Here is a 25,862-nt window from a genome sequence, read left to right on the forward strand (position 1 = left end):
TGACCCCAAAGCATCTGAAACAAGGAAACTGGAAGCCTGTGCTGGAATTTCTTCTGCGGTTCTGCTATCAGTGTGTCAAGAGTGGGAGAAGAGGGCTGCATTGACAATCCAACACAATGGGCAGCACTTTGAACACATTTTATAAGTGGTCATAAACTTGTAAATAACTCATGAGAGAATAAAGTTATGTTACAACCAAGCACGCCATTGTTTATCTTGTGAAATTCTCAATAAGTTTGATGTGTCACATGACCCTCTTCCCATTGAAAAAAATAAAGTTGGATCCAAAATGGCCAACTCCAAAATGGCCGCCATGGTCACAACTCATCTTGAAAAGTTTCCCCCTCCCATATACTAATGTGCCACAGACAGGAAGTTGATATCACCAACATTCCCATTTTATTTAGGTGTTTCTATATAGATGGCCCAGTGTGCGTGCGTGCGTGCGTGTGTATATGTGTGTGTGTGTGTGTGTGTGTGTGTGTGTGTGTGTGTATATATATATATATATATATATATATATATATATATATATATATATATATATATATATATATATATATATATATATATACAGTACAGACCAAAAGTTTGGACACACCTTCTCATTTAAAGATTTTTCTGTATTTTCATGAATTGTACATTCACACCGAAGGCATCAAAACTATGAATTATCACATGTGGAATTATAGACTTAACAAAAAAAATGTGAAACAACTGAAATTATGTCTTATATTCTAGGTTCTTCAAAGTAGCCACCTTTTGCTTTGATGACTGCTTTGCACACTCTTGGCATTCTCTTGATGAGCTTCAAGAGGTAGTCGCCAGGAATGGTTTACACTTCACAGGTGTGCTCTGTCAGGTTTAATAAGTGAGATTTCTTGCCTTATAAATGGGGTTGGGACCATCAGTTGTGTTGTGTAGAAGTCTGGTTGATACTGTTACCACTCTGCTGGCATCACGGCATGGCCTCTCATCTCTCACACTATCTTACCCACTGCTCCAGGTCATGTTGTGGTTTCTGTTTCTTGCCAGCTCCATATTCTGTGCCTCTGCTCACTGCATGCTTCCTGGCTGTGTGCATAGGGGGCGGCGCCTGAACTCTCTGGTTCTTATAGGAATCAGGTACATCTGTCTAATCTGTTCCTGACCAATTACCAAGAGGCCTCCAGTATTTAGTGCAGCTCCACCCAGTGGACTGGGCCTGTGCAATGTGTTAGCTCAGTTTCTGTTTAGCTTCTGAGTTTGCCAGGCCTTGCTCTGTTACTCCCTCTCTGGAGGCTTTTCTTTGTGTTCTTGCCTTGATCTTGTTGTCGCCCTCCAGGAAGCTGAATATCCTGGTCCCTGTGTCTTTGTTCTTGTACCTTGTCTTGTTCCATTTCCTTGTCTGTCTGAACTTTGTCCTACCTCTGTCTCCTTGTCTGTGGCTTCTTTCCCTGCTGTGTCTTTCCTTGCGTCCTTTCTGTTTGCTTATGCTCTGCACTCTTGCGGCTCCTTGTGACTTTGCCTGTGCTCCGCTCTCTTGCAGCTTTACCTCTCCCCGCACTCCTGCGGTTCTGCTCAGTTCTACTCTGCTCTGCTCCTGTTGCTGCAGGAATCTCTTGCTGCAGCTCCTCTCCACATTCCTTGTGGCTCCGCTCTGCTTAGCATCTGCAGGAATCTCTTGCTGCAGCTCCTCTCTGCATTCCTTGCGGTTCCACTCTGATTAGCTTTTGTTGCTGCGCTCTCTTGCTGCTCTTCCGCTCCTATCTGCAGCCTTACACGTTTCTTCCTGTGGGAACAGGTCCCAACCTGTTCCTTCATACTCTTTTCCTTCATAGTTCATATCCATACCTGCATCTCCCATGTGAACAGGTCCCAACCTGTTTCTTCATACACCTTTCCTTCCAGCTTGCTTCCATACCTGCACCTCTTGTGTGAACAGGTCCAAACCTGTTCCTTCATACACCACAACAGCCAGCCTTGTGTCTCTGCCGTTCCTGCCAGCCCTGTGTCTCTGCCGTTCCTGCCAGCCCTGTGTCTCTGCCGTTCCTGCCAGCCCTGTGTCTCTGCCGTTCCTGCCAGCCCTGTGTCTCTGCCGTTCCTGCCAGCCCTGTGTCTCTGCCGTTCCTGCCAGCCCTGTGTCTCTGCCGTTCCTGCCAGCCCTGTGTCTCTGCCGTTCCTGCCAGCCCTGTGTCTCTGCCGTTCCTGCCAGCCCTGTGTCTCTGCCGTTCCTGCCAGCCCTGTGTCTCTGCCGTTCCTGCCAGCCCTGTCTCTGCCGTTCCTGCCAGCCCTGTGTCTCTGCCGTTCCTGCCAGCCCTATGTCTCTGCCGTACCTGCCAGCCCTGTGTCTCTGCCAGCCCTGTCTCAGCCATGTCAGCTTACTCATCTGAGTTTCAGCTGTGCTCTTCTGCCAGTCCAGCCTGATGCCCGCACCTGTCCTAGTGTCCCTATTCTCCAAGTGGGATCAGCAGCCACAGCCAGACACCGCCCTGGAGTACCACCTGGCAGCTGCCTGCCGCACAAGCCTGACCTCACCATCAGAGGCTCCAGGGAAGACCAAGGCAGCTGTCATAGTTACGCCCCTTCCAGGGTAGTCTGGTTTGTGGCACAGTGGGGCCACAAACCCCCCGAGCTCACGCCCACCAGTTAGGGCGTGAGCATGACAGTTTTAACAGGCCATGGCCTTCGCTGTATTCCATGTCCTACCGCTCGCAGAGCATCATTAACTTTTTTCTTGCTCATATGAGCAACCTGGAAAATTTGTTCCACCTAGGATGGATCAGATTGAGGAGACTTCTGACCCAATCATTGTCTCTAATGCTCTTTTCAAGCAACTTCAGGCCTATGAGGAGCACGACCCAGCTGACCCACCTATGTTCTATGGGAATCCTGAAGGATGCCAAGGGTTCCTGAAACAGTGCTTGCACTACATCCTGCAGAATGCAGCTTGTTTCCCCTCTGTCCGGGTGAAGGTGGGTTACATCATGTCCTACCTGGCCGAAGATGCTCTAATATGGATCACTCCCCTCTGGGAATCAGGGGATCCTATCGTCTTGAACCTTGGGGTCTTCCTGGTGGCATTCCGTAGAGTCTTTGACATGCCTCGTCCTGCTGCTCCTATTAAGTCTTCCCCACCTAGATCCGAGAGGCGCTCCAGATGGGCGAAACCCGTGACGAAACCTCCACGTCAAGCCACAACCATCTGTGACCCTCCAGTTCCTCTACCCGTTAAAGCAGCTACCCGAGTGAAGCCTAAAAAAAGGTTGAGAGTGGGCTGGCAAAGCAGCAGCCCGAAATAAGCCATAAGAAGGGCATACAATGTCGCTGCTGTTGTGAGGAACACCTGGATGGTCTATGTCCAGGGGATCTAAAGCTCCAAAACCTCGGGCCAGTAGGAGAGACTGACCTTGGTGAGAATAACTCCCTTCCGCTTAAAGGGAACCTGTCACCCCGTTTTTTGAAGATGAGCTAAAAATAGCGTTAAATAGGGGCAAAGCTGGGCGTTACATTAGTGTCTTTTGTGTGCCTTTATAACCTACCGAAATACCTTTGTAAAGTCACCGTTTTCTGCTGTCACTCACGCTGGTCTGGTCATATGGGTGTGGTGACAGCGCTGTTTCTCCCTCAGAATCCTGCTCATCATTACGTTGGTGGCGTAGTGGTGTGCGCATGTCCAAAGCGAAGATCCACTGCCCAGGAGATTCAAAACAGCGCGGTCTTCGCTATTCGCCATTTACCGGTGGGCGCGGCCATCTTTCCTGTGGCCGCGCGTGCGCAGATGGAGCGCTCTGCTGCCCGGGGCTTCAGGAAAATGGCCGCGGGATTCCGCGCGTGCACAGATGGAGATCGCGGCGGCCATTTTCCTGAAGCCCCGGGCAGCAGAGCGCTCCATCTGCGCACGCGCGGCCACAGGAAAGATGGCCGCGCCCACCGGTAAACTGCGAATAGCGAAGACCGCGCTGTTTTGAATCTCCTGGGCAGTGGATCTTCGCTTTGGACATGCGCACACCACTACGCCACCAACTTAATGATGAGCAGGATTCTGGGGGAGAAACAGCGCTGTCACCACACCCATATGACCACACCAGCGTGAGTGACAACAGAAAACGGCGACTTTACAAAGGTATTTCGGCAGCTTAGGTAGGTTATAAAGGCACACAAAGACACTAATGTAACGCCCAGCTCTGCCCCTATTTAACGGTATTTTTAGCTCATCTTCAAAAAACGGGGTGACAGGTGCCCTTTAAGTCTGTGTCTGTTCCAGTGCCTTGTGGGAGCTTCGGCCCTGCAGATGCATTCAAGCTGCTAACCAGACGGAGTCTAAGTGTAGTTCCTGTTCCACTGCTCCAGAATCCTTTGAAGGTGTTTGGTGATGGCCGAGCCCTACTTATGAACAGTCCAGTGTCGAAGGGACAACTACAGCTCCAAATTGGAGAATTATATTTGAAGAAATTTATTTTCCACTTGATGACCAGTCCGCCCGTCGGTCATTCTAAGCCGGATACTCTGCTGCCCGTTCTGGTCCGAAGACCCAGCGTGGTTCTGCGTTTGGAACTGTCAAGTCTCCAGAGTTTTCTTGTTCCTAAACTGCAATGTCAATCTACAGTGTTGACATTCTCTCCACCTAATCAGCTGGCTATTGAGTCACAGTGTGCTGACCTTAAGGCTGAGTCACACATAACGATATCGTTAACGATATCGTTGCAACGTCACGCTTTTGGTGACGTAAGCAACGATCCCACTAACGATCTCGTTATGTGTGACAGCGACCAACGATCAGGCCCCTGCTGAGAGATCGTTGGTCGATGGGAATGATCAGGACCTTTTTTTGGTCGCTGATCACCCGCTGTCATCGCTGGATCGGCGTGTGTGATGTCGATCCAGCGATGTGTTCACTTGTAACCAGGGTAAATATTGGGTTACTAAGTGCAGGGCCACGCTTAGTAACCCGATATTTACCCTGGTTACCATTGTAAAAGTAAAAAAAAAAAACAGTACATACTCACATTCTGATGTCTGTCACGTCCCCGCTGGCGTCCACAGGGTTGACTGTCAGCGCCGGCCGTAAAGCGGAGCACAGCGGTGACGTCACCGCTGTGCTCTGCTTTACGGCCGGCGCTGACACATTCAGTGCAGGGAAACTCTCGGCAGCAGCGTGTGCATTACCAGCGCTCCTGCCGAAAGCAGTTTTAACAATGTGGACGCCGGGGGACGTGACAGACATCAGAATGTGAGTATGTAGTGTTTTTTTTTTTAACTTTTACAATGGTAACCAGGGTAAATATCGTGTTACTAAGCGCGGCCCTGCACTTAGTAACCCGATGTTTACCCTGGTTACCCGGGTGCTGCAGGGGGACTTCGGCATCGTTGAAGACAGTTTCAACTATGCCGAAGTCGTTCCCCTGATCGTTGGTCGCTGGAGAGAGCTGTCTGTGTGACAGCTCCCCAGCGACCACACAACGACTTACCAACGATCACGGCCAGGTCGTATCGCTGGTCGTTGGTAAGTCATTTAGTGTAACAGTACCTTTACTGAAGTAAAGGAAGCAGTGGCACCCTCTCTGCACACCTCCAGTGACAATACCAGTGACCAGTTCCCAGGAACATCCCTGTCGCTTCAAATTTTTTCTCTGAACTATGGGCAGAAGATGCTTCCTGTAATGATGCCTTCAGACTCCATGTGGCAGGTGGATGAAGAAGTTGAAGCAGAAGCTCTTGTATCTCTGTTCTTCACCAATCCAGAGGAAGAGATGGTCCAGTTTTGTCAGAGTAACAGGCTGATGGGGCTTCCTAAATGTATGCCTTCTGCTTCCAAGTGGCTACTTGACAATACCAAAACAGAGACTTACTCATCCTCTAATCCAGAAGAGGAGGTCCAGTTTTTTCAGGGTACCAGGCTGAAGATGCTTCCTGTATGTATGCCTCCAGCTTCCATCTGGCTATTGGGTGAAGATCCCAAGACAGAAGTGTTCTCATCTCTGCTTTCCACCAGTCTAAAGGAGGAGGATCAATTTTCTTGTGATGATGGGCTTAAGTTGGATCCAGTGAAGGTGTCTTCAGTTTCTAAAGAATCGGATTATGTTGAGGTCAAATCAGAAGCTTCCAAGTCCCTGCTTTCAGTCAACCAGGTGAAAGAAGTCCTGGCCCTTGCATCTTCAGTGTGGGAAGCTTCAGTGTGGGAAGCTGATCTTGCCAGACTCATAGAGACTGGGCAACCTGAGATCTCTAATGTCTTATCTACCTCATTCTACCAGAGGAATGTTGTGATGGCTCTGACAATGTGTGCTCTTATCCTTCTTCTACAAGTTATTCTGGCGGGCTTGAAGGAGAGGGCCGTAAAGGGGGGGGGGGGGGGGTACTGTAACAACTCTGCTGGCATCACGGCATGGCCTCTCATCTCTCACACTATCTTACCCACTGCTCCAGGTCATGTTGTGGTTTCTTGCCAGCTCCATATTCTGTGCCTCTGCTCACTGCATGCTTCCTGGCTGTGTGCATAGGGGGGCAGCGCCTGAACTCTCTGGTTCTTATAGGAATCAGGTGCATCTGTCTAATCTATTTTTGACCAATTACCAAGAGGCCTCCAGTATTTATTGCAGCTCCACCCAGTGGACTGGGCCTGTGCAATGTGTTAGCTCAGTTTCTGTTTAGCTTCTGAGTTTGCCAGGCCTTGCTCTGTGTTACTCCCTCTCTGGAGGCTTTTCTCTGTGTTCTTGCCTTGATCTTGTTGTCGCCCTCCAGGAGGCTGAATATCCTGGTCCCTGTGTCTTTGTTCTTGTACCTTGTCTTGTTCCACTACCTTGTCTGAACTTTGCCCTACCTCTGTCTCCTTGTCTGTGGCTTGTTTCCCTGCTGTCTTTCCTTGCGTCCTTTCTGTTTGCTTATGCTCTGCACTCTTGCGGCTCCTTTTTATTTTGCCTGTGCTCCGCTCTCTTGCAGCTTTACCTCTCCCCGCACTCCTGCGGTTCTGCTCAGTTCTACTCTGCTCTTGTTGCTGCGCTATCTCTTGCTGCTCTTCCACTCCTATCTGCAGCCTTGCACTTTTCTTCCTGTGTGAACAGGTCCCAACCTGTTCCTTCATACTCCTTTCCTTCCAGCTTACATCCATACCTGCACCTCTTGTGTGAACAGGTCCAAACCTGTTCCTTCATAGACCACACCAGCCAGCCCTGTGTCTCTGCCATTCCTGCCAGCCCTGTGTCTCTGCCGTACCTGCCAGCCCTGTGTCTCTGCCGTACCTGCCAGCCCTGTGTCTCTGCCGTACCTGCCAGCCCTGTGTTTCTGCCGTGCCGGTCTACTCGTCTGAGTTTCAGCTGTGCTCTTCTGCCAGTCCTGCCTGATGCCCGCACCTGTCCTAGTGTCCCTGTTCTCCAAGTGGGATCAGCAGCCACAGCCAGACACCACCCTGGATTAGCACCTGGCAGCTGCCTGCCGCACAAGCCTGACCTCACCATCAGAGGCTCCAGTGAAGACCAAGGCTGCTGTCTTAGTTACGCCCCTTCCAGGGTAGTCTGGTTTGTGGCACAGTGGGGCCACAAACCCCCCGAGCTCACGCCCACCAGTCAGGGCGTGAGCATGACAGATACACAGCTGATAGTCTTACTGAATAGACTGTTAGCTGCTTTTTTCTTGCCATAATACAAATTCTAAGTAAAGAAAAACGAGTGGCCATCATTACTTTAAGAAATGAAGGTCAGTCAGTCCGAAAAATTGGGAAAACTTTCAAAGTGTCCCCAAGTGCAGTGGCAAAAACCATCAAGCGCTACAAAGAAACTGGCTCACATGAGGACCGCCCCAGGAAAGGAAGACCAAGAGTCACCTCTGCTTCTGAGGATAAGTTTATCCGAGTCACCAGCCTCAGAAATCGCAGGTTAACATCAGCTCAGATTAGAGACCAGGTCAATGCCACACAGAGTTCTAGCAGCAGACACATCTCTACAACAACTGTTAGGAGGAGACTTTGTGCAGCCGGCCTTCATGGTAAAATAGCTGCTAGGAAACCACTGCTAAGAACAGGCAACAAGCAGAAGAGACTTGTTTGGGCTAAAGAACACAAGGAATGCACATTAGACCAGTGTGAATCTGTGCTTTGGTGTGATGAGTCCAAAATTGAGATCTTTGGTTCCAACCACCGTGTCTTTGTGCGACGCAGAAAAGGTGAACGGATGGACTCTACATGCCTGGTTCCCACCGTGAAGCATGGAGGAGGTGTGATGGTGTGGGGGTGCTTTGCTGGTGACACTGTTGGGGATTTATTCAAAATTGAAGGCATTCTGAACCAGCATGGCTACCACAGCATGTTGCAGTGGCATGCTATTCCATCCGGTTTGCGTTTTAGTTGGACCATCATTTATTTTTCAACAGGACAATGACCCCAAACACACCTCCAGGCTGTGTAAGGGCTATTTGACCAAGAAGGAGAGTGATGGGGTGCTACGCCAGATGACCTGGTCCAGTCACCAGACCTGAACCCAATCGAGATGGTTTGGGGTGAGCTGGACTGCAGAGTGAAGGCAAAAGGGCCAACAAGTGCTAAGCATCTCTGGGAACTCCTTCACGATTGTTGGAAGACCATTCCCGGTGACTACCTCTTGAAGCTCATCAAGAGAATGCCAAGAGTGTGCAAAGCAGTCATCAAAGCAAAAGGTGGCTACTTTGAAGGACCTAGAATATAAGACATCATTTCAGTTGTTTCACACTTTTTTATTAAGTATATAATTCCACATGTGTTAGTTCATAGTTTTGATGCCTTCAGTGTGAATGTACAATTTTCATAGTCATGAAAAATCTTTAAATGATAAGGTGTCCAAACTTTGTCTGTACGGTGTATGTATGTATGTATGTATGTATATATATATATATATATATATATATATATATATATATATATATATATATATATATATATATATATATATATATATATATATATATATACATATACACACTCACCGGCCACTTTATTAGGTACACCATGCTAGTAATGGGTTGGACCCCCTTTTGCCTTCAGAACTGCCTCAATTCTTCGTGGCATAGATTCAACAAGGTGCTGGAAGCATTCCTCAGAGATTTTGGTCCATATTGACATGATGGCATCACACAGTTGCCGCAGATTTGTCGGCTGCACATCCCAAAGATGCTCCATACAAGGCAGGATGGATCCATGCTTTCATGTTGTTTACGCCAAATTCTGACCCTACCATCCGAATGTCGCAGCAGAAATCGAGACTCATCAGACCAAGCAACGTTTTTCCAATCTTCTACTGTCCAATTTCGATGAGCTTGTACAAATTGTAGCCTCAGTTTCCTGTTCTTAGCTGAAAGGAGTGGTACCCGGTGTGGTCTTCTGCTGCTGTAGCCCATCTGCCTCAAAGTTCGACGCACTGTGCGTTCAGAGATGCTCTTAGGCCTACCTTGGTTGTAACGGGTGGCGATTTGAGTCACTGTTGCCTTTCTATCAGCTCGAACCAGTCTGCCCATTCTCCTCTGACCTCTGGCATCAACAAGGCATTTCCGCCCACAGAACTGCCGCTCACTGGATTTTTTTTCTTTTTCGGACCATTCTCTGTAAACCCTAGAGATGGTTGTGCGTGAAAATCCTAGTAGATAATAATAATAATAATAATAATAATAATAATTTTATTTATATAGCGCCAACATATTCCGCAGCGCTTTACAACTTATAGAGGGGACTTATACAGACAACAGACATTACAGCATAACAGAAATCACAGTTCAAAACAGATACCAGGAGGAAAGAGGGCCCTGCTGCTCGCAAGCTTACAATCTATGAGGAAAAGGGGAGACACGAGAGGTGGATGGTAACAATTGCTTTAGTTATTTGGACCAGCCATAGTGTAAGGCTCGGGTGTTCATGTAAAGCTGCATGAACCAGTTAACTGCCTAAGTATGTAACAGTACAGACACAGAGGCTATTAACTGCATAAAGTGTATGAGAACATGATGGAGGAACGTGATTATGTTGTTGTTTTTTATTAATAGGCCACACAGGGATAATTAGGTTAATGCGTTGAGGCGGTAGGCCAATCTGAACAAATGAGTTTTTAGTGCACGCTTAAAACTGTGGGGATTGGGGATTAATTGTATTAACCTAGGTAGTGCATTCCAAAGAATCGGCGCCGCACGTGTAAAGTCTTGGAGACGGGAGTGGGAGGTTCTGATTATTGAGGATGCTAACCTGAGGTCATTAGCAGAGCGGAGGGCACGGGTAGGTTGGTAGACTGAGACCAGAGAGGAGATGTAGGGTGGTGCTGAGCCATGGAGTGCTTTGTGGATGAGGGTAGTAGTTTTGTACTGGACTCTGGATTGGATGGGTAGCCAGTGTAATGACTGGCACAAGGTAGAGGCATCGGTGTAACGGTTGGCGAGGAATATGATCCTGGCAGCAGCATTCAGGACAGATTGGAGCGGGGAGAGTCTGGTAAAAGGTAGGCCAATTAGTAGAGAGTTACAATAGTCCAGACGAGAATGAATAAGTGAGACAGTAAGAGTTTTTGCAGAGTCGAAAGTAAGAAAAGGGCGAATTCTGGAAATGTTTTTGAGATGCAGATAAGAAGAGCGAGCCAGTGATCGGATGTGGGGGGTGAATGAAAGCTCGGAATCAAGGATGACTCCCAAGGCAGCGGGCATGTTGCTTGGGAGTAATGGTGGAACCGCACACGGAGATGGCAATGTCGGGCAAAGGTAGGTTTGTAGAGGGAGAGAACACGAGGAGTTCAGTTTTTGACAGGTTCAGTTTCAGATAGAGGGAGGACATGATGTTAGAGACAGCGGTAAGACAATCACTGGTGTTTTCTAAAAAGGTCGGCGTGATAACAGGAGAAGAGGTATATAATTGGGTGTCGTCAGCATAGAGATGGTACTGGAACCCAAATCTACTGATTGTTTGTGCAATAGGGGCAGTATACAAAGAGAAGAGGAGGGGGCCTAGGACTGATCCTTGAGGAACCCCAACAGTAAGGGGAAGGTGAGAGGAGGAGGAACCAGCAAAACAAACAGTGAAGGATCGGCCAGAGAGATAGGAGGAGAACCAAGAGAGAACGGTGTCCTTGAGGCCGATGGAGTAGATCAGCAGTTTCTGAAATACTCAGACCAGCCCTTCTGGCACCAACAACCATGCCACGTTCAAAGGCACTCAAATCACCTTTCTTCCCCATACTGATGCTCGGTTTGAACTGCAGGAGATTCTCTTGACCATGTCTACATGCCTAAATGCACTGAGTTGCCGCCATGTGATTGGCTGATTAGAAATTAAGTGTTAACAAGAAGTTGGACAGGTGGACCTAATAAAGTGGCCGGTGAGTGTATATATATATATATATATATATATATTTGCCATAAAAGGAGAGGGGCACAGACACATTTCTCTCACAGGGGCTCCAAGCTGTCAGTGTCCGCCCCTGGTGTGTTGTATGTGTTGCACGTATATTGTGTGTATATGATAGTGTGTTATGTGTGTGATGTGTGTTACAGTATGTGTTGTCTGCACGGTGTGTTACGGTAGGTGTCACGTCTGCACGGTGTGTTACGGTAGGTGTCACGTCTGTACGGTGTGTTACGGTAGGTGTCACGTCTGTACGGTGTGTTACGGTAGGTGTCACGTCTGTACGGTGTGTTACGGTAGGTGTCACGTCTGTACGGTGTGTTACGGTAGGTGTCACGTCTGTACGGTGTGTGGGTGGTCACACAGCTCTGTGTGTTGCAGTGAGGAGGGAGTGGAGATGACAGGGGTGGAGCGCAGCGCAGGGTGATGAGGAGGAGGAGGAGGAGGGGGTGAGTGGAGCAGCATCTCTTGATGTCAGACTGAGGGAGGAACTTCCTGCTTCCTTTCCTTCCCTGCAGCTCACTGAGGGGTTTTTCGGGCCTAGGCTCGGCTGCAGGGTGTTTGGGGTGGCAGCCCCCGTCCATGGCGTTAGAGGAGAAGCTGTCTGCCCTGGTCAGGTTGTCTTAAGCTGGCGACAGCCCCTGGTTTGGCTCCCACATGATCTGCTCGGTGACAGCTGGGGACAGGCTGAGCCTCTCGTCCACCCGGAGAGAGCTAGAGAAGCCCCTGCCGGAGGGAGACGCTGCGCAGGTACCGCAGATGGGGGTGAGGTCTGTGGGGCAGCACGTCCGGGCACACGTGTCAGCTGGTCATATAGCGCCAACATTTTCCACAGAACTCGGGCTCCAGCGCTCCCGTCCCCGGATATATCTGTATCCATACACCTGCAACACAAATACCCAAAATATAACGAAACCCATCGCCCTTCACCCTGGTTCCAGATGTGCTAATGCCGAGCGGCACATCACATCTGCACCGATATTGGGCACGAAAGTAACACCCCTGCTCATATGACCGCCGTTAGTCCATTATCTGGCAGTTGTAATATTGATGGAGATAGCTGGACCGGTCTGGTATACAGCTCCCATGCAAAACACTGTATAGCAAGGTATAAGGCTAAGCTGCGAGCTGTTGTAATGAATTATCAAGCTTTTAAAAGGGAAGTTTTGCTTCCACTGCTGAGAGCAGCATGATGTAGGGACAGAAACCCTGATTCCAGCGATATATCACTTACTGGACTTCTTGCTGCAGTTTTGATAAAATCACTCAGTCTTCTCAACTGCAAACCTAGCAGTGCTCTGAATGCTGAGCTCTGTATAATCCTGCCCACACCACTGCTTGAACAACCTGGCAACAGGTTTACTATTCCTCTAGTGATAATCTGCAGGTAAAACAGTGATTTTTATAAAAACTACTCCAAGAAGTGAAGTAAATGATAAATTACTGGAGTCAGGGACTCTACATCATGCTACTCTCACATTACTGCTGTATAAAAAAGTATGTGCCCCCTTCCTGATTTCCTATTCGTTTGCATGTTTGTCACTTAAATGTTTCTGATAACCAAACAAATGTAATTATTAGACAAAGTTAACAACACAAGTAATCACACAACGCAGGTTATAAATGAAGATCTTTATTAAGGAAAAAAGAAATCCAAACCTCCAGGGCCCTGTGTGATAAAGTGATTGTTCCTAACCCTAATAACTGGTTGGGCTGCCCTTGGCAGAAAATCAGGCGTTTGTGATAACTGGCAATGAGGCTTTTAAAAGGCTCTGGAGGAATTTTGGTCAATTATCTTTGCAGAATTGTTCTAATTCAGCCACTTTGAAGGTTTACGAGCATGAATCGCCTTTTTAAGGTCACAGCATCTCAATTGGACTAAGATCAGGACTTTGACTAGGCCACTCCAAAGTTTTAACTTTGGTTTTCTTAAACCATTCAGAGGTGGACTTGCTGGTGTGGTTTGGATCATTGTCCTGCTGCATAACACAAGTGCACGTCAGCTTGAGGTCACGAACAGATGGCCGGACATTCTCCTTCTGAATTGTTTGGTAGACAACAGAATTCATGGTTCCATTTACCACTGCAATTCTTCCAAGTCCTGACACAGCAAAACAGCACAATACCATCACACTACCACCACCATATTTTACTGTTGGTATGATGTTCATTTTCTGAAATGCTGTGTTATTTTTATGCAAGATGTAATGGGACATACACCTTACAAAAAGATCAACTTTTTTCTCTTCAGTCAACAGTATTCTCCCAAAAGTCTTGGGGATCACCAAGATGTTTTTTGGCCAAACTGAGACGAGCCTTTTGTTCTTATTGCTCAACAGTGGTTTTTCATCTTGGAACTCTGCCATGCAGGAAATTTTTTGCCCAGCCTCTTTCTTATGGTGGAGTCATGAACACTGACCTTAACTGAGGCAAGTGAGGCCTGCAGTTCTTTTGATGTTGTGGAGTCTTTTGTGACCCCTTAGCGAAGTTTTCGCTGAGCTCTTGGACACTCCTGGGAAGGTCCACCATTGTTCCATATTTACCCCATTTGTGGATAATGGCTCTCACTGTGGTTCGCTGGGGTCCCAAAGCTTTAGAAATGGCTTTATAACCTTTTCCAGACTGATACATCTCAATTACTTTGTTACTCATTTGTTCAAGAATTTCTTGGGATTGCGGCATGATGTCTACTTCACGTTGTCAGGCAGGTCCTATGTAAGTGATTTCTTAATTGAGAACAGGTGTGGCAGTAATCAGTCCTGGGTGTGGCTTAGCTTCCCAAAGATGTGATAAACCACAGTTTGTTTTTAAAGGGACGGGCAATCACTTTTTTACACAGGGCCCTGTAGGTTTGGATTTCTTTTTCCCTTAATAATAAAGACCTTCATTTAAAAACTGCATATTTGTGTTCTTTTTGTCTAATATTTAAATTTGTTCAGTAATCTGAAACATTTATTCCCTGTAATTAGAGGTGGATACTACTTACCCTTTAAACTAGGCCCAAGAGAGATACGTATGCTGGTATGGGACCAAATGTCAAATTTTTATTAGAACAGTTACAGTCACCATCACATTTTTACATGCAAAATTCTATGCTGAATAATAGAGAAATCTCACTACATACAGATGTAAACAATCACCACTAGGAGGAGCTCACTACATACAGATTTATACAGCCACCACTAGGGGGAGTTCACTACATACAGATTTATACAGCCACCACTAGGGGGAGTTCACTACATACAGATTTATACAGTCACCACTAGGAGGAGCTCACTACATACAGATTTATACAGCCACCACTAGGGGGAGTTCACTACATACAGATTTATACAGCCACCACTAGGAGGAGCTCACTACATACAGATTTATACAGCCACCACTAGGAGGAGTTCACTACATACAGGTTTATACAGCCACCACTAGGAGGAGCTCACTACATACAGATTTATACAGCCACCACTAGGAGGAGCTCACTACATACAGGTTTATACAGCCACCACTAGGAGGAGCTCACTATATGCAGATTTATACAGCCACCACTAGGAGGAGCTCACTACATACAGATTTATACAGCCACCACTAGGAGGAGCTCACTACATACAGATTTATACAGCCACCACTAGGGGGAGCTCACTACATATAGATTTATACAGCCACAAATATGGGGAGATCACTACATACAGATTTATGCAGCCACCACTAGAGGGAGCTCACTACAGATTTATACAGCCAAAATAGGGGGAGCTCATTATATATACATTGAATATTAAAAGTCTACACACCCCTATGAAAATGCCAGGTTTTTGTCTTGTAAAAAATCCTAGAAGAAGACCTTTCTCCATCTTTAATGTCCCCTATAGTCTATACAATTCAATAGAAAAACAAACTGAATTTCTTGGGGGGATGGAGAAATAATTCTTTAAGTCCCCTGTGGATTTATGGCAGCATTCAGTGTTCTGTGGTCGGATTCTATCGACTCGGCACATCCAGATATTTGCAACTTCTGCCCCTTCCTAGTAGTCGCTCCACATATCAGATTACTGGGGCATCTCTTGTGTACAGTGACCTCTTCAGGTCACAGATTTTCAATTGTATTAACGTCTGGGTTCGGGCTGGGTCTTTCCAAAACTATGATCTTTTTCTGGCAAAGCTATTCTATTTTGGTAGGTTGCTTAAGGTCACCTTCAGCTTTTTAGCAGAGGCTTGAAGGTTTTGATGAAAAATTGACTGATATTTGTAAGCGTTCATAATTACCTCCACCTTTTCTAAAGCCCTGTTGTAGCTGCTGAAAAATAGCCCCAAAGCACAATGCTGCCTCCACCATGCCTCATTATGGGGATGGTGATCTTTTGGTGATACAGTGTCGGCTTTTGGATTTATGGCAAAAAACATTCAACCTCGGTCTCAGACAGAACATGTTTCCCACATGATTCTGGCAGACTTAATGCAAGTTTTGGAAAAGCATAGCCAGGCTTGGATGTTTTTCTTTGTAAGAAAAGGCCTCCATCTTGACCCTTAATTCCACAGGCCGGATATATGAACAATACGGGAGATCGTTGTCAGAACACCACTACTACTTAACAGAAATTCCTGCAGCGCCTTTATTGTTTGTGTAGGCCTCTTGGCAGCCGCCCGGATGCTTCTTTTTTTCATCAATTTTTGAGACCTCCAATTCTAGATAATGTGGCTACTTGATGACCGTTTGTCCATGATAAAGCTAATGCCTTGGAAATGTTTTGCACCTTTCTCCTGACTGATAACTTTTAGCAATGAGATCCCTTTGCTGTGTTGTCAGCTGTTTATGGATCATAGCTTTACTGACATTTTCTTAGAAACATTTTACAGGAAAAGTCCTCCAAGAACATCAAAACTTTATATGGAGTTGAAAATTATACATTTTAGGGAAAGCGGAGAGTTGATACATCAGACACTGCCTGCATGACTTCAGCCAGGTATGTTTGACTCCGAAACACTGCAGCGTTATAGAGAGGAACATACTGTAAAAGCCAGCCAGGGACAAAGCCACCCATGAGACTGGTTGTAAAGTCCAGGTCTCCCCTTGCGTGCGTGTATGCAGAGAGACCATGCAGGCAGTGGCTGACACATGTGGATTTGGCGCCATGTGGCAGCTGTCAGTTTCCCTTTAACCCCTTCCTGACATCCGACGTACTATCCCGTCGAGGTGGGGTGGGCCCCCATGACCGCCGACGGGATAGTACGTCATAGCCGATCGGCCGCGCTCACGGGGGGAGCGCGGCCGATCGCGGCCGGGTGTCGGCTGCATATCGCAGCTGACATCCGGCACTATGTGCCAGGAGCGGTCACGGACCGCTCCCGGCACATTAACCCCCGGCACACCGCGATCAAACATGATCGCGATGTGCCGGCGGTGCAGGGAAGCATCGCGCAGGGAGGGGGCTCCCTGCGGGCTTCCCTGAGCCCCCCGCAGCAACGCGATGTGATCGCGTTGCTGCGAGGGTCTTACCTCCCTCCCTGCCTGCTCCAGACCCGGATCCAAGATGGCCGCGGATCCGGGTCCTGCAGGGAGGGAGGTGGCTTCACAGACGCCTGCTCAGAGCAGGCACTGTGAAGCAGCCTGCACCTCTCGCAGATCGGTGATCTGTCAGAGTGCTATGCAAACTGACAGATCACCGATCTGTATTGTCCCCCCCTGGGGCAAAGTAAAAAAGTAAAAAAAAAAATTTCCAAATGTGTAAAAAAAAATAAAAAAAAATATTCCAAAATAATGAAAAAAAAAAAAATATATATTATTCCCATAAATACATTTCTTTATCTAAATAAAAAAAAAAAACAATAAAAGTACACATGTTTAGTATCGCCGCGTCCGTAACGACCCCACCTATAAAACTGCCCCACTAGTTAACCCCTTCAGTAAACACCGTAAGAAAAAAAAAAAAAAAACGAGGCAAAAAACAACGCTTTATTACCATACCGCCGAACAAAAAGTGGAATAACACGCGATCAAAAAGACATATATAAATAACCATGGTACCACTGAAAACGTCATCTTGTCCTGCAAAAAACAAGCCGCCACACAGCATCATCAGCAAAAAAATAAAAAAGTTATAGTCCTGAGAATAAAGCGATACCAAAATAATTATTTTTTCTATAAAATAGTTTTTATCGTATAAAAGCGCCAAAACATAAAAAAATGATATAAATGAGGTATCGCTGTAATCGTACTGACCCGAAGAATAAAACTGCTTTATCAATTTTAGCAAACCCGGAACGGTATAAACGCCTCTCCCAAAAGAAATTCAGGAATTGCTGGTTTTTGGTCATTCTGCCTCACAAAAATCGGAATAAAAAGCGATCAAAAACGGTCACGTGTCCGAAAATGTTACCAATAAAAACGTCAACTCGTCCCGCAAAAAACAAGACCTCACATGACTCTGTGGAGCAAAATGTGGAAAAATTATAGCTCTCAAAATGTGGAGACGCAAAAACTTTTTTGCTATAAAAAGCGTCGCTGGTTTCACACTTGCGTTTTTGTCTGCAGCGTTTTTTGCACAAAAAAACGCATGCGTTTTTTCCCTATATTTAACATTGAAAACGCATGCGTTTTTTTTGTACACGTTTGGTCGCGTTTTCAAACGCATGCGGTTTTTTTCTGCATGCGTTAATTTTCAGAAATACAACCTGCAGTATTTTCTTGCGTTTTTAAGCACATGCGTTTGTTTGCGTTAAAAACGCATGCATTTTTATCGAAAAAAAAACAGAAAACACACTGAAAAGCCACCCACCACCATCATTGTGATAAAGGGATCCAAACCCTAACCCTAACTCTACCCCTAACCTCACCCCTAACCGTTTAATGAACATTTTCTGACAGTCATAGTGCCACGTATTTCAGTGCCACGTATTTCAGTGCCACGTATTTCAGTGCCATGTATTTCAGTGCCATGTATTTCAGGGCAACGTATCACATATTTCAGTGCCACGTATTTCAGTGCCACGTATTTCAGTGCCACGTATTTCAGTGCCACGTATCACGTATTTCAGTGCCACATATTTTAGTACCACGTATTTCAGTTGCACGTGTTTCAGTGCCACGTATTTCAGTGCCACGTATTTCAGTGCCACGTATTTCAGTGCCATGTATCACGTATTTCAGTGCCACGTGTTTCAGTGCCACGTATTTAAGTGCCACGTATCACATATTTCAGTGCCACGTATTTCAGTGCCACGTATTTCAGTGCCACGTATTTCAGTGCCACGTATTTCAGTGCCACGTATTTAAGTGCCACGTATCACATATTTCAGTGCCACGTATTTCAGTGCCACATATTTCAGTGCCACGTATTTCAGTGCCACGTATTTCAGTGCCACGTATTTCAGTGCCACGTATCACGTATTTCAGTGCCACGTGTTTCAGTGCCACGTGTTTCAGTGCCACGTATTTAAGTGCCACGTATCACATATTTCAGTGCCACGTATTTAAGTGCCACGTATTTCAGTGCCACGTATTTCAGTGCCACGTATTTCAGTGCCACGTATTTCAGTGCCACGTATTTAAGTGCCACGTATTTCAGTGCCACGTATTTCAGTGCCACGTATTTCAGTGCCACGTATTTCAGTGCCACGTATTTCAGTGCCACGTATTTCAGTCACGTTTAGGGGTAGGGGTAGGGTTAGGGTTAGGGCTAGGGTTGGAGGTAAAGTTAGGGTTGGGGCTAAAGTTAGGGTTGGGGCTAAAGTTAAGGTTGGGGCTAAAGTTAGGGTTGGGGCTAAAGTTAGGGTTAGGGTTTGGATTACATTTACGTTTGGATTAGGGTTGGGATTAGAATTATGGGTGTGTCAGGGCTAGGGGTGTGGTTAGGGTTACCGTTGGGATTAGGGTTAGGGGTGTGTTTGGGTTAGGGTTTCAGGTAGAATTGGGGAGTTTCCACTGTCCAGGCACATCAGGGGCTCTCCAAGCGCGACATGGCGTCCAATCTCAATTCCAGCCAATTCTGCGTTGAAAAAGTAAAACAGTGCTCCTTCCCTTCCGAGCTCTCCCGTGCGCCCAAAAAGGGGTTTACCCCAACATATGTGTTATCAGCGTACTCGGGACAAATTGAACAACAACTTCTGGGGTCCAAGCTCTCTTGTTATCCTTAGGAAAATAAAAATTTGGGGGGCTAAAAATCATTTTTGTGGGAAAAAAAAGATGTTTTATTTTCACGGCTCTGCATTATAAACTGTAGTGAAACACTTGGGGGTTCAAAGTTCTCACAACACATCTAGATAAGTTCCTTGGGAGGTCTAGTTTCCAATATGGGGTCACTTGTGGGGGGTTTGTACTGTTTGGGTACATCAGGGGCTCTGCAAATGCAACGTGACGCCTGCAGACCAATCCATTTAAGGCTGCATTCCAAATGGTGCTCCTTCCCTTCCGAGCTCTGTCATGCGCCCAAACAGTGGTTCCCCCCCACATATGGGGTATCAGCGTACTCAGGACAAATTGGACAACAACTTTTGGGGTCCAATTTATCCTGTTACCCTTGTGAAAATACAAAACTGGGGGCTAAAAAATCATTTTTGTGAAAAAAAAAAAGAATTTTTATTTTCACGGATTTGCGCTATAAACTTTAGTGAAACACTTGGGGGTTCAAAGTTCTCAAAACACATCTAGATAAGTTCCTTGGGAGGTCTAGTTTCCAATATGGGGTCACTTGTGGGGGGTTTGTACTGTTTGGGTACATCAGGGGCTCTGCAAATGCAACGTGACGGCTGCTGACCAATCCATTTAAGTCTGCATTCCAAATGGCGCTCCTTCCCTTCCGAGCTCTGTCATGCGCCCAAACAGTGGTTCCCCCCCACATATGGGGTATCAGCATACTCAGGACAAATTGGAAAACAAATTTTGGGGTCCAGTTTATTCTGTTACCCTTGTAAAAATACAAAGCTGGGGGCTAAAAAATCATTTTTGAGAAAAAAAAAAAAAAATTATTTTCACGGCTCTGCGTTATAATCTGTAGTGAAACACTTGGGGGTTCAAAGCTCTCAAAACACATCTAGATAAGTTCCTTAGGGGGTCTACTTTCCAAAATGGTGTCACTTGTAGGGAGTTTCAATGTTTAGGCACATCAGGGGCTCTCCAAACGCAACATGGCGTCCCATCTCAATTCCAGTCAATTTTGCATTGAAAAGTCAAATGGCGCTCCTTCCCTTCCAAGCTCTGCCATGCGCCCAAACAATGGTTTACCCCCACATATGGGGTATCAGCGTACTCAGGACAAATTTGGGGGTCCATTTTCTCCTGTTACCCTTGGTAAAATAAAACAAATTGGAGCTGAAATAAATTTTGTGTGAAAAAAAGTTAAATGTTCATTTTTATTTAAACATTCCAAAAATTCCTGTGAAACACCTGAAGGGTTAATAAACTTCTTGAATGTGGTTTTGAGCACCTTGAGGGGTGCAGTTTTTAGAATGGTGTCACACTTGAGTATTTTCTATCATATAGACCCCTCAAAATGACTTCAAATGAGATGTGGTCCCTAAAAAAAAATGGTGTTGTAAAAATGAGAAATTGCTGGTCAACTTTTAACCCTTATAACTCCGTCACAAAAAAAAATGTTGGTTCCAAAATTGTACTGATGTAAAGTAGACATGTGGGAAATGTTACTTATTAAGTATTTTGCGTGACATATGTCTGTGATTTAAGGGCATAAAAATTCAAAGTTGGAAAATTGCAAAATTTTCATAATTTTCGCCAAATTTCCATTTTTTTCACAAATAAACGCAAGTTATATCGAATAAATTTTACCACTAACATGAAGTACAATATGTCACGAGAAAACAATGTCAGAATCGCCAAGATCCGTCAAAGCGTTCCAGAGTTATAGCCTCATAAAGGGACAGTGGTCAGAATTGTAAAAATTGGCCCGGTCATTAACGTGCAAACCACCCTTGGGGGTGAAGGGGTTAAATAATTGCGGCTGACTACTATTTAACATGAGATTATGTGATTGGCTAATTCTGAACACAACCACATCAAAATTATAAGAGGGTGTTCACAGTTATGCAACCACATTACTTTTTTCCCATCAATATGGTTTCAGTTTGTTTCTCAAATGAATTGTACAGATTATGGGCAACATTAAAGGTGAAAAATTATCAAGCAATCCTTCTTGTTAGGTTTTTGTTTTTTATATGACAAATCTTGTCATTATAACAGGAGTGAGTAGACTTTTTTTTTTATATCCACTGTGTATAGCCACCACTAGATGGAGATCATTACGTATAGATTTATACATCCACAAGTAGATGGAGCTCATTATGAACAGATTTATAGAGTCACCACTAGGGGGAGCTCACTACATACAGATTTATACAGCCACCACTAGAGGGAGCTCACTACATACAGATTTATACAGTCACCACTAGGGGGAGCTCACTACATACAGATTTATACAGCCACCACTAGAGGGAGCTCACTACATACAGATTTATACAACCACCACTAGGGGGAGCTCACTACATACAGATTTATACAGCCACAACTAGGAGATCACTATATACAGATTTATACAGCCACCACTAGAGGGAGCTCACTACATACAGATTTATACAGCCACCACTAGGGGGAGATCACTACATACAGATTTATACAGCCACCACTAGAGGAGGTTAATTACATAAAACATTATACAACCACCACTATGGGTAAGTTACTACATAAAGATTTATACAGGCACCACAAGGGGGAGATCAAAACATACAGATTTATACAGTCACCACTAAATGGAGCTTATTATAGACAGATTTATACATCCACCAAAAGGTAGAGCTCACTAAAAAATTGATTTATACAGATTCCACTTGACGGAGCACACTTCATACAGTTCTATACAGCCACCACTAGGGGGTGTTCACTACATACAGATCTAAACAGAGACCACTAGGGGGGAGCTCACTACATACAGATTATACAGCCATCACTAGGGGGAGCTCACTACATACAGATTTATACAGTCACCACTAGGAGAAGCTCACTACATACAGATTTATACAGCCACCACTAGGGGGAGATCACTACATACAGATTTATACAGCCACCACTAGGGGGAGCTCACTACAAACACATTTATACAGTCACCACTAGAGGGAGCTCACTACATACAGATTTATACATCCACCACTAGGGGGAGCTCACTACATACAGATTTATACAGCCACCACTAGAGGGAGATCACTACATACAGATTTGTGCAGCCATGTAGGACAAAAGGTGAACCAGGCTGACCCATTGTCCTATCATTTTGCAGGTCCCTGTAAACTTTGATGATGTGGCTGCTTATTTTTCTGAGGATGAATGGAAAGACCTGGAGGAATGTCAGAAGGAGCTGTACAAGGACATGATGAAGGAGAATTATGAAGCTCTCATCTCCCTGGGTAATTTGACTGCTTACACCTTGAGATACAGTACATACAGCCTGCAGAGTATTACTCCGCTGACCCCTACAGAGATCTGCAGAGCGTTACGGTCCCCTCTACCTTCTGACAGATATATAGTGATGTATTTTGCAGATTCCTACATCACGGACATCTCTAGAGATCTGCAGAACATTGCTCTGTCCTCTTTAGCTGGTGACAGTGATGTATTCTGCAGATTATTACTTTACTATACATCTCATCTTCTCTATATATATATATTGTCTTCCGTATAAAGAGAGCTAACATTGAGTACATTTTTTTTCTCTGCAGAAGATACACAAGTCAACGAGAAAGACAAGACAAAGTACAATGACAAGCTGGAGAACGGTGACACGTCGTCTATTCCTATGTTGGATCAAACATCATGCCCAGAGATTGAGAATGACCTCGGATGTCAACCAACTCCCAGCAGATCCCTGGAGAGTCAGGGCGTAAATCATGCCGAAAATGTCTCCCCTTATCCGGAAAGTTTTAGCCCTGGAACCACACAGCCGGACTGTACGAGAGATGAAGGGGAGAAGCTTTACCAGTGCATGGAGTGTGGCAAGAACTTCCGAAAGCGAGACAGTCTGAAGCGTCACCAGCAGACGCACACGGGAGAACGCCCCTATAACTGCATTGAGTGTGGGAAAAGTTTCATCCAGAAGCAGCACCTGGTCACGCACCTGAGGACTCACACGGGGGAGAGGCCCTACAAATGTGAAGAGTGCGGGAAAAGCCTGAGCACCAATGAGCGTCTGAAGATCCACCAGAGGATTCACACAGGGGAGCGGCCATACAAGTGCGGGGACTGTGGGAAGAGCTTCAGAGCCCACCGGGTCCTTAAGGTACATCAACAAACGCACACCGGGGAGAGGATCCACAAGTGCGAGGACTGTGGCAAGAGATTTAGGCACAAGCAGACTCTTTTGGCTCATCAGAGGAGTCACACGGGTGAGACCACGTATAGCTGCAATGAGTGTGGCGAGAGCTTCCGAACCTTCAAGCACCTTAAGTTCCACCAAAAACAACATCGTGGTGAAAAACCACATGAGTGTGAGGACTGTGGGAAGGGCTTCCGGAAACGGGAACATCTCAGGCGCCATCAGCAGATCCATACTGGTGAACGTCCGTTCTCTTGTGAAGAATGTGGCAAGGGCTTTATACAAAAACATCACCTTATCAGACACCAGAGAACTCACACAGGCGAGAGACCGTTCACTGTGGTCATAGTGGAGGAATTCCCTTATAATAACTCCTCCACCGGCACGTGCCGAGGAAGTCCTCATATCTGCAGTGAATGCGGCAAGAGCTTCACCACGTATGAGCACCTGAAGAGGCACAACAGGATACACACCGGCGAGCGGCCCAACAAGTGCAATGACTGCGGCAGAACCTTTAAGTCTCAGAAGCTCCTCAAGGCACATAAGAAAGCACAGGACGAGGAGACGGGGCTCTGCAGAGAAGAAGACAGCGAGAACAGCGAGAGCCAGAGGGCAGGACCCGGCGAAAAACCATTTGAATGTGGCGAATGCGGAAAAACTTTCCGTTTCCTGAAGCACTTGAAGTTCCACTTGCACACTCACACCGGAGAGAGACCCTTCAAGTGTGAGTCGTGCCAGAAGACGTTCCGTAAGCGCGACTGTCTGAAGAGACATCAGCAGATACACACGGGGGAGAGACCCTTCACCTGCACAGACTGCGGAAAGGGCTTTATCCAAAAGCAACATTTAGTGAGGCACCAGCGAACGCACACCGGGGAACGTCCTTATATATGTAGTGAATGTGGGAAGACCTTCAGCACCTGTGAGCACCTTAAAATACACGGTCGGACCCACACGGGGGAAAAACCCTACAAGTGCAATGACTGTGGGCAAAGCTTCCGCAAGAGAGAATACCTCAAATGCCACCAGCAGACCCACACTGGAGAGAGACCCTTCACCTGCTCAGAGTGTGGGAAAAGTTTCATCCAGAAGCATCATCTCATTGCCCATCTACGTACCCACACCGGGGAACGACCGTACCAGTGCAACGACTGCGGCAAGACATTTAGGCACAAGCAGAATCTCACCACACATCAAAAGACTCATGGGATTGGCCTGTAGGGGGGAGAACTCTCACCTAGCTCCACTGTGGACCCGGAGATCTGCATCTCCTGCCCTTCTTGGTCTTAAATTGTCCAGTCCTTATAATCATGGCCATACTACATAGCGCTACTGAATAATAAGATAATGACCAGTCCCACCACTATCAGTCACCTTCATGGTCCTTACATTTTTGGTTTTCTTTTTGACGTCTCTTTTCTGATCCAATAGCGGCTGATAGAAAAAGAGGAGATTTGCCAAGTGTGACGTCGGAAGCAGATTCTTCCACCTGTATTATGAAGACTTTGCTTTGTTATAATAATGTGCAGATCCCTACCCCTTCCCGGTACCCGGACCCTAAGCTCGGGGCCATTTCCTTCAGTATAAATCAGTTTACTACATGGTGTATTGTGGTCATGATGGGAACGGCATGTGCCAACATACCCGAGATGCGCACTTCAGGTTTTTGCCCACATGGTATTATTATTATGCCGCATCAGAACGTAAGCACAGGCGCCATTGTTTGCCCCATATTTCCCGATCGCAGGACGTCAGGACAGGCATAGTTTCTCTAAGATCCTCAGCCTTAGGGAGTAATGGCCGACCTTGTGCATCCTGCAATATCACGTTACATTATCCACCGGGTATGTGGACTGTGCAGCCCTCAGTCCGTTACCATTATTTTTATATTATAAAAGGCAGTATTTACTTTACGTCTCCTCGTTTATTTCTCCATATGATTTCCAGAAATCCAAATGACATGTCTGTCATGTCAAATCTTATCTTGGTAACACAAGTAAAGTATCAAAAATGTGTCTAGTATCAAACGTCTGTGGAGAGAGGGTGCCCTGATCCACTAGCCGAAACCGCATGGACCAGGGATCATCCCACCGAACGCCCACTCCCCTTTCACTATGAGCATAATGCTACTCAGACAACATAGGGTGAGGGTAAAACAGTGTGGCAATACTTTATTGAACAACAAAACAGGCAGATAACACATAGACCAGTCCCAGCAAATTATGCAGCTG

General features: G+C 46.1%; 1 protein-coding gene across 3 annotated transcripts in view; it reads left to right on the top strand.

Moving 5' to 3' along the window:
* LOC143781361 (uncharacterized) overlaps positions 1-25,540 on the top strand; it is a 40,083-nt gene extending 14,543 nt beyond the window's left edge. Inside the window, exons 1-3 of one of the 3 annotated variants that reach the window (XM_077267929.1) lie at positions 11,680-12,076; positions 22,600-22,726; positions 23,039-25,540. In XM_077267929.1, the coding sequence (XP_077124044.1) occupies positions 11,984-12,076; positions 22,600-22,726; positions 23,039-24,852 (2,034 nt within the window). In that variant the 5' untranslated portion in view covers positions 11,680-11,983 and the 3' untranslated portion in view covers positions 24,853-25,540. Of the gene's footprint in view, positions 1-11,679; positions 12,092-22,599; positions 22,727-23,038 lie in introns of those variants that run through there. The other 2 variants (XM_077267928.1, XM_077267930.1) reach the window with 2 other exon arrangements.
* Positions 25,541-25,862: the final 322 nt, after the last annotated feature.

This window comes from Ranitomeya variabilis, chromosome 6, assembly GCF_051348905.1.
Source record: "Ranitomeya variabilis isolate aRanVar5 chromosome 6, aRanVar5.hap1, whole genome shotgun sequence".
Classification (NCBI taxonomy): domain Eukaryota; kingdom Metazoa; phylum Chordata; class Amphibia; order Anura; family Dendrobatidae; genus Ranitomeya; species Ranitomeya variabilis.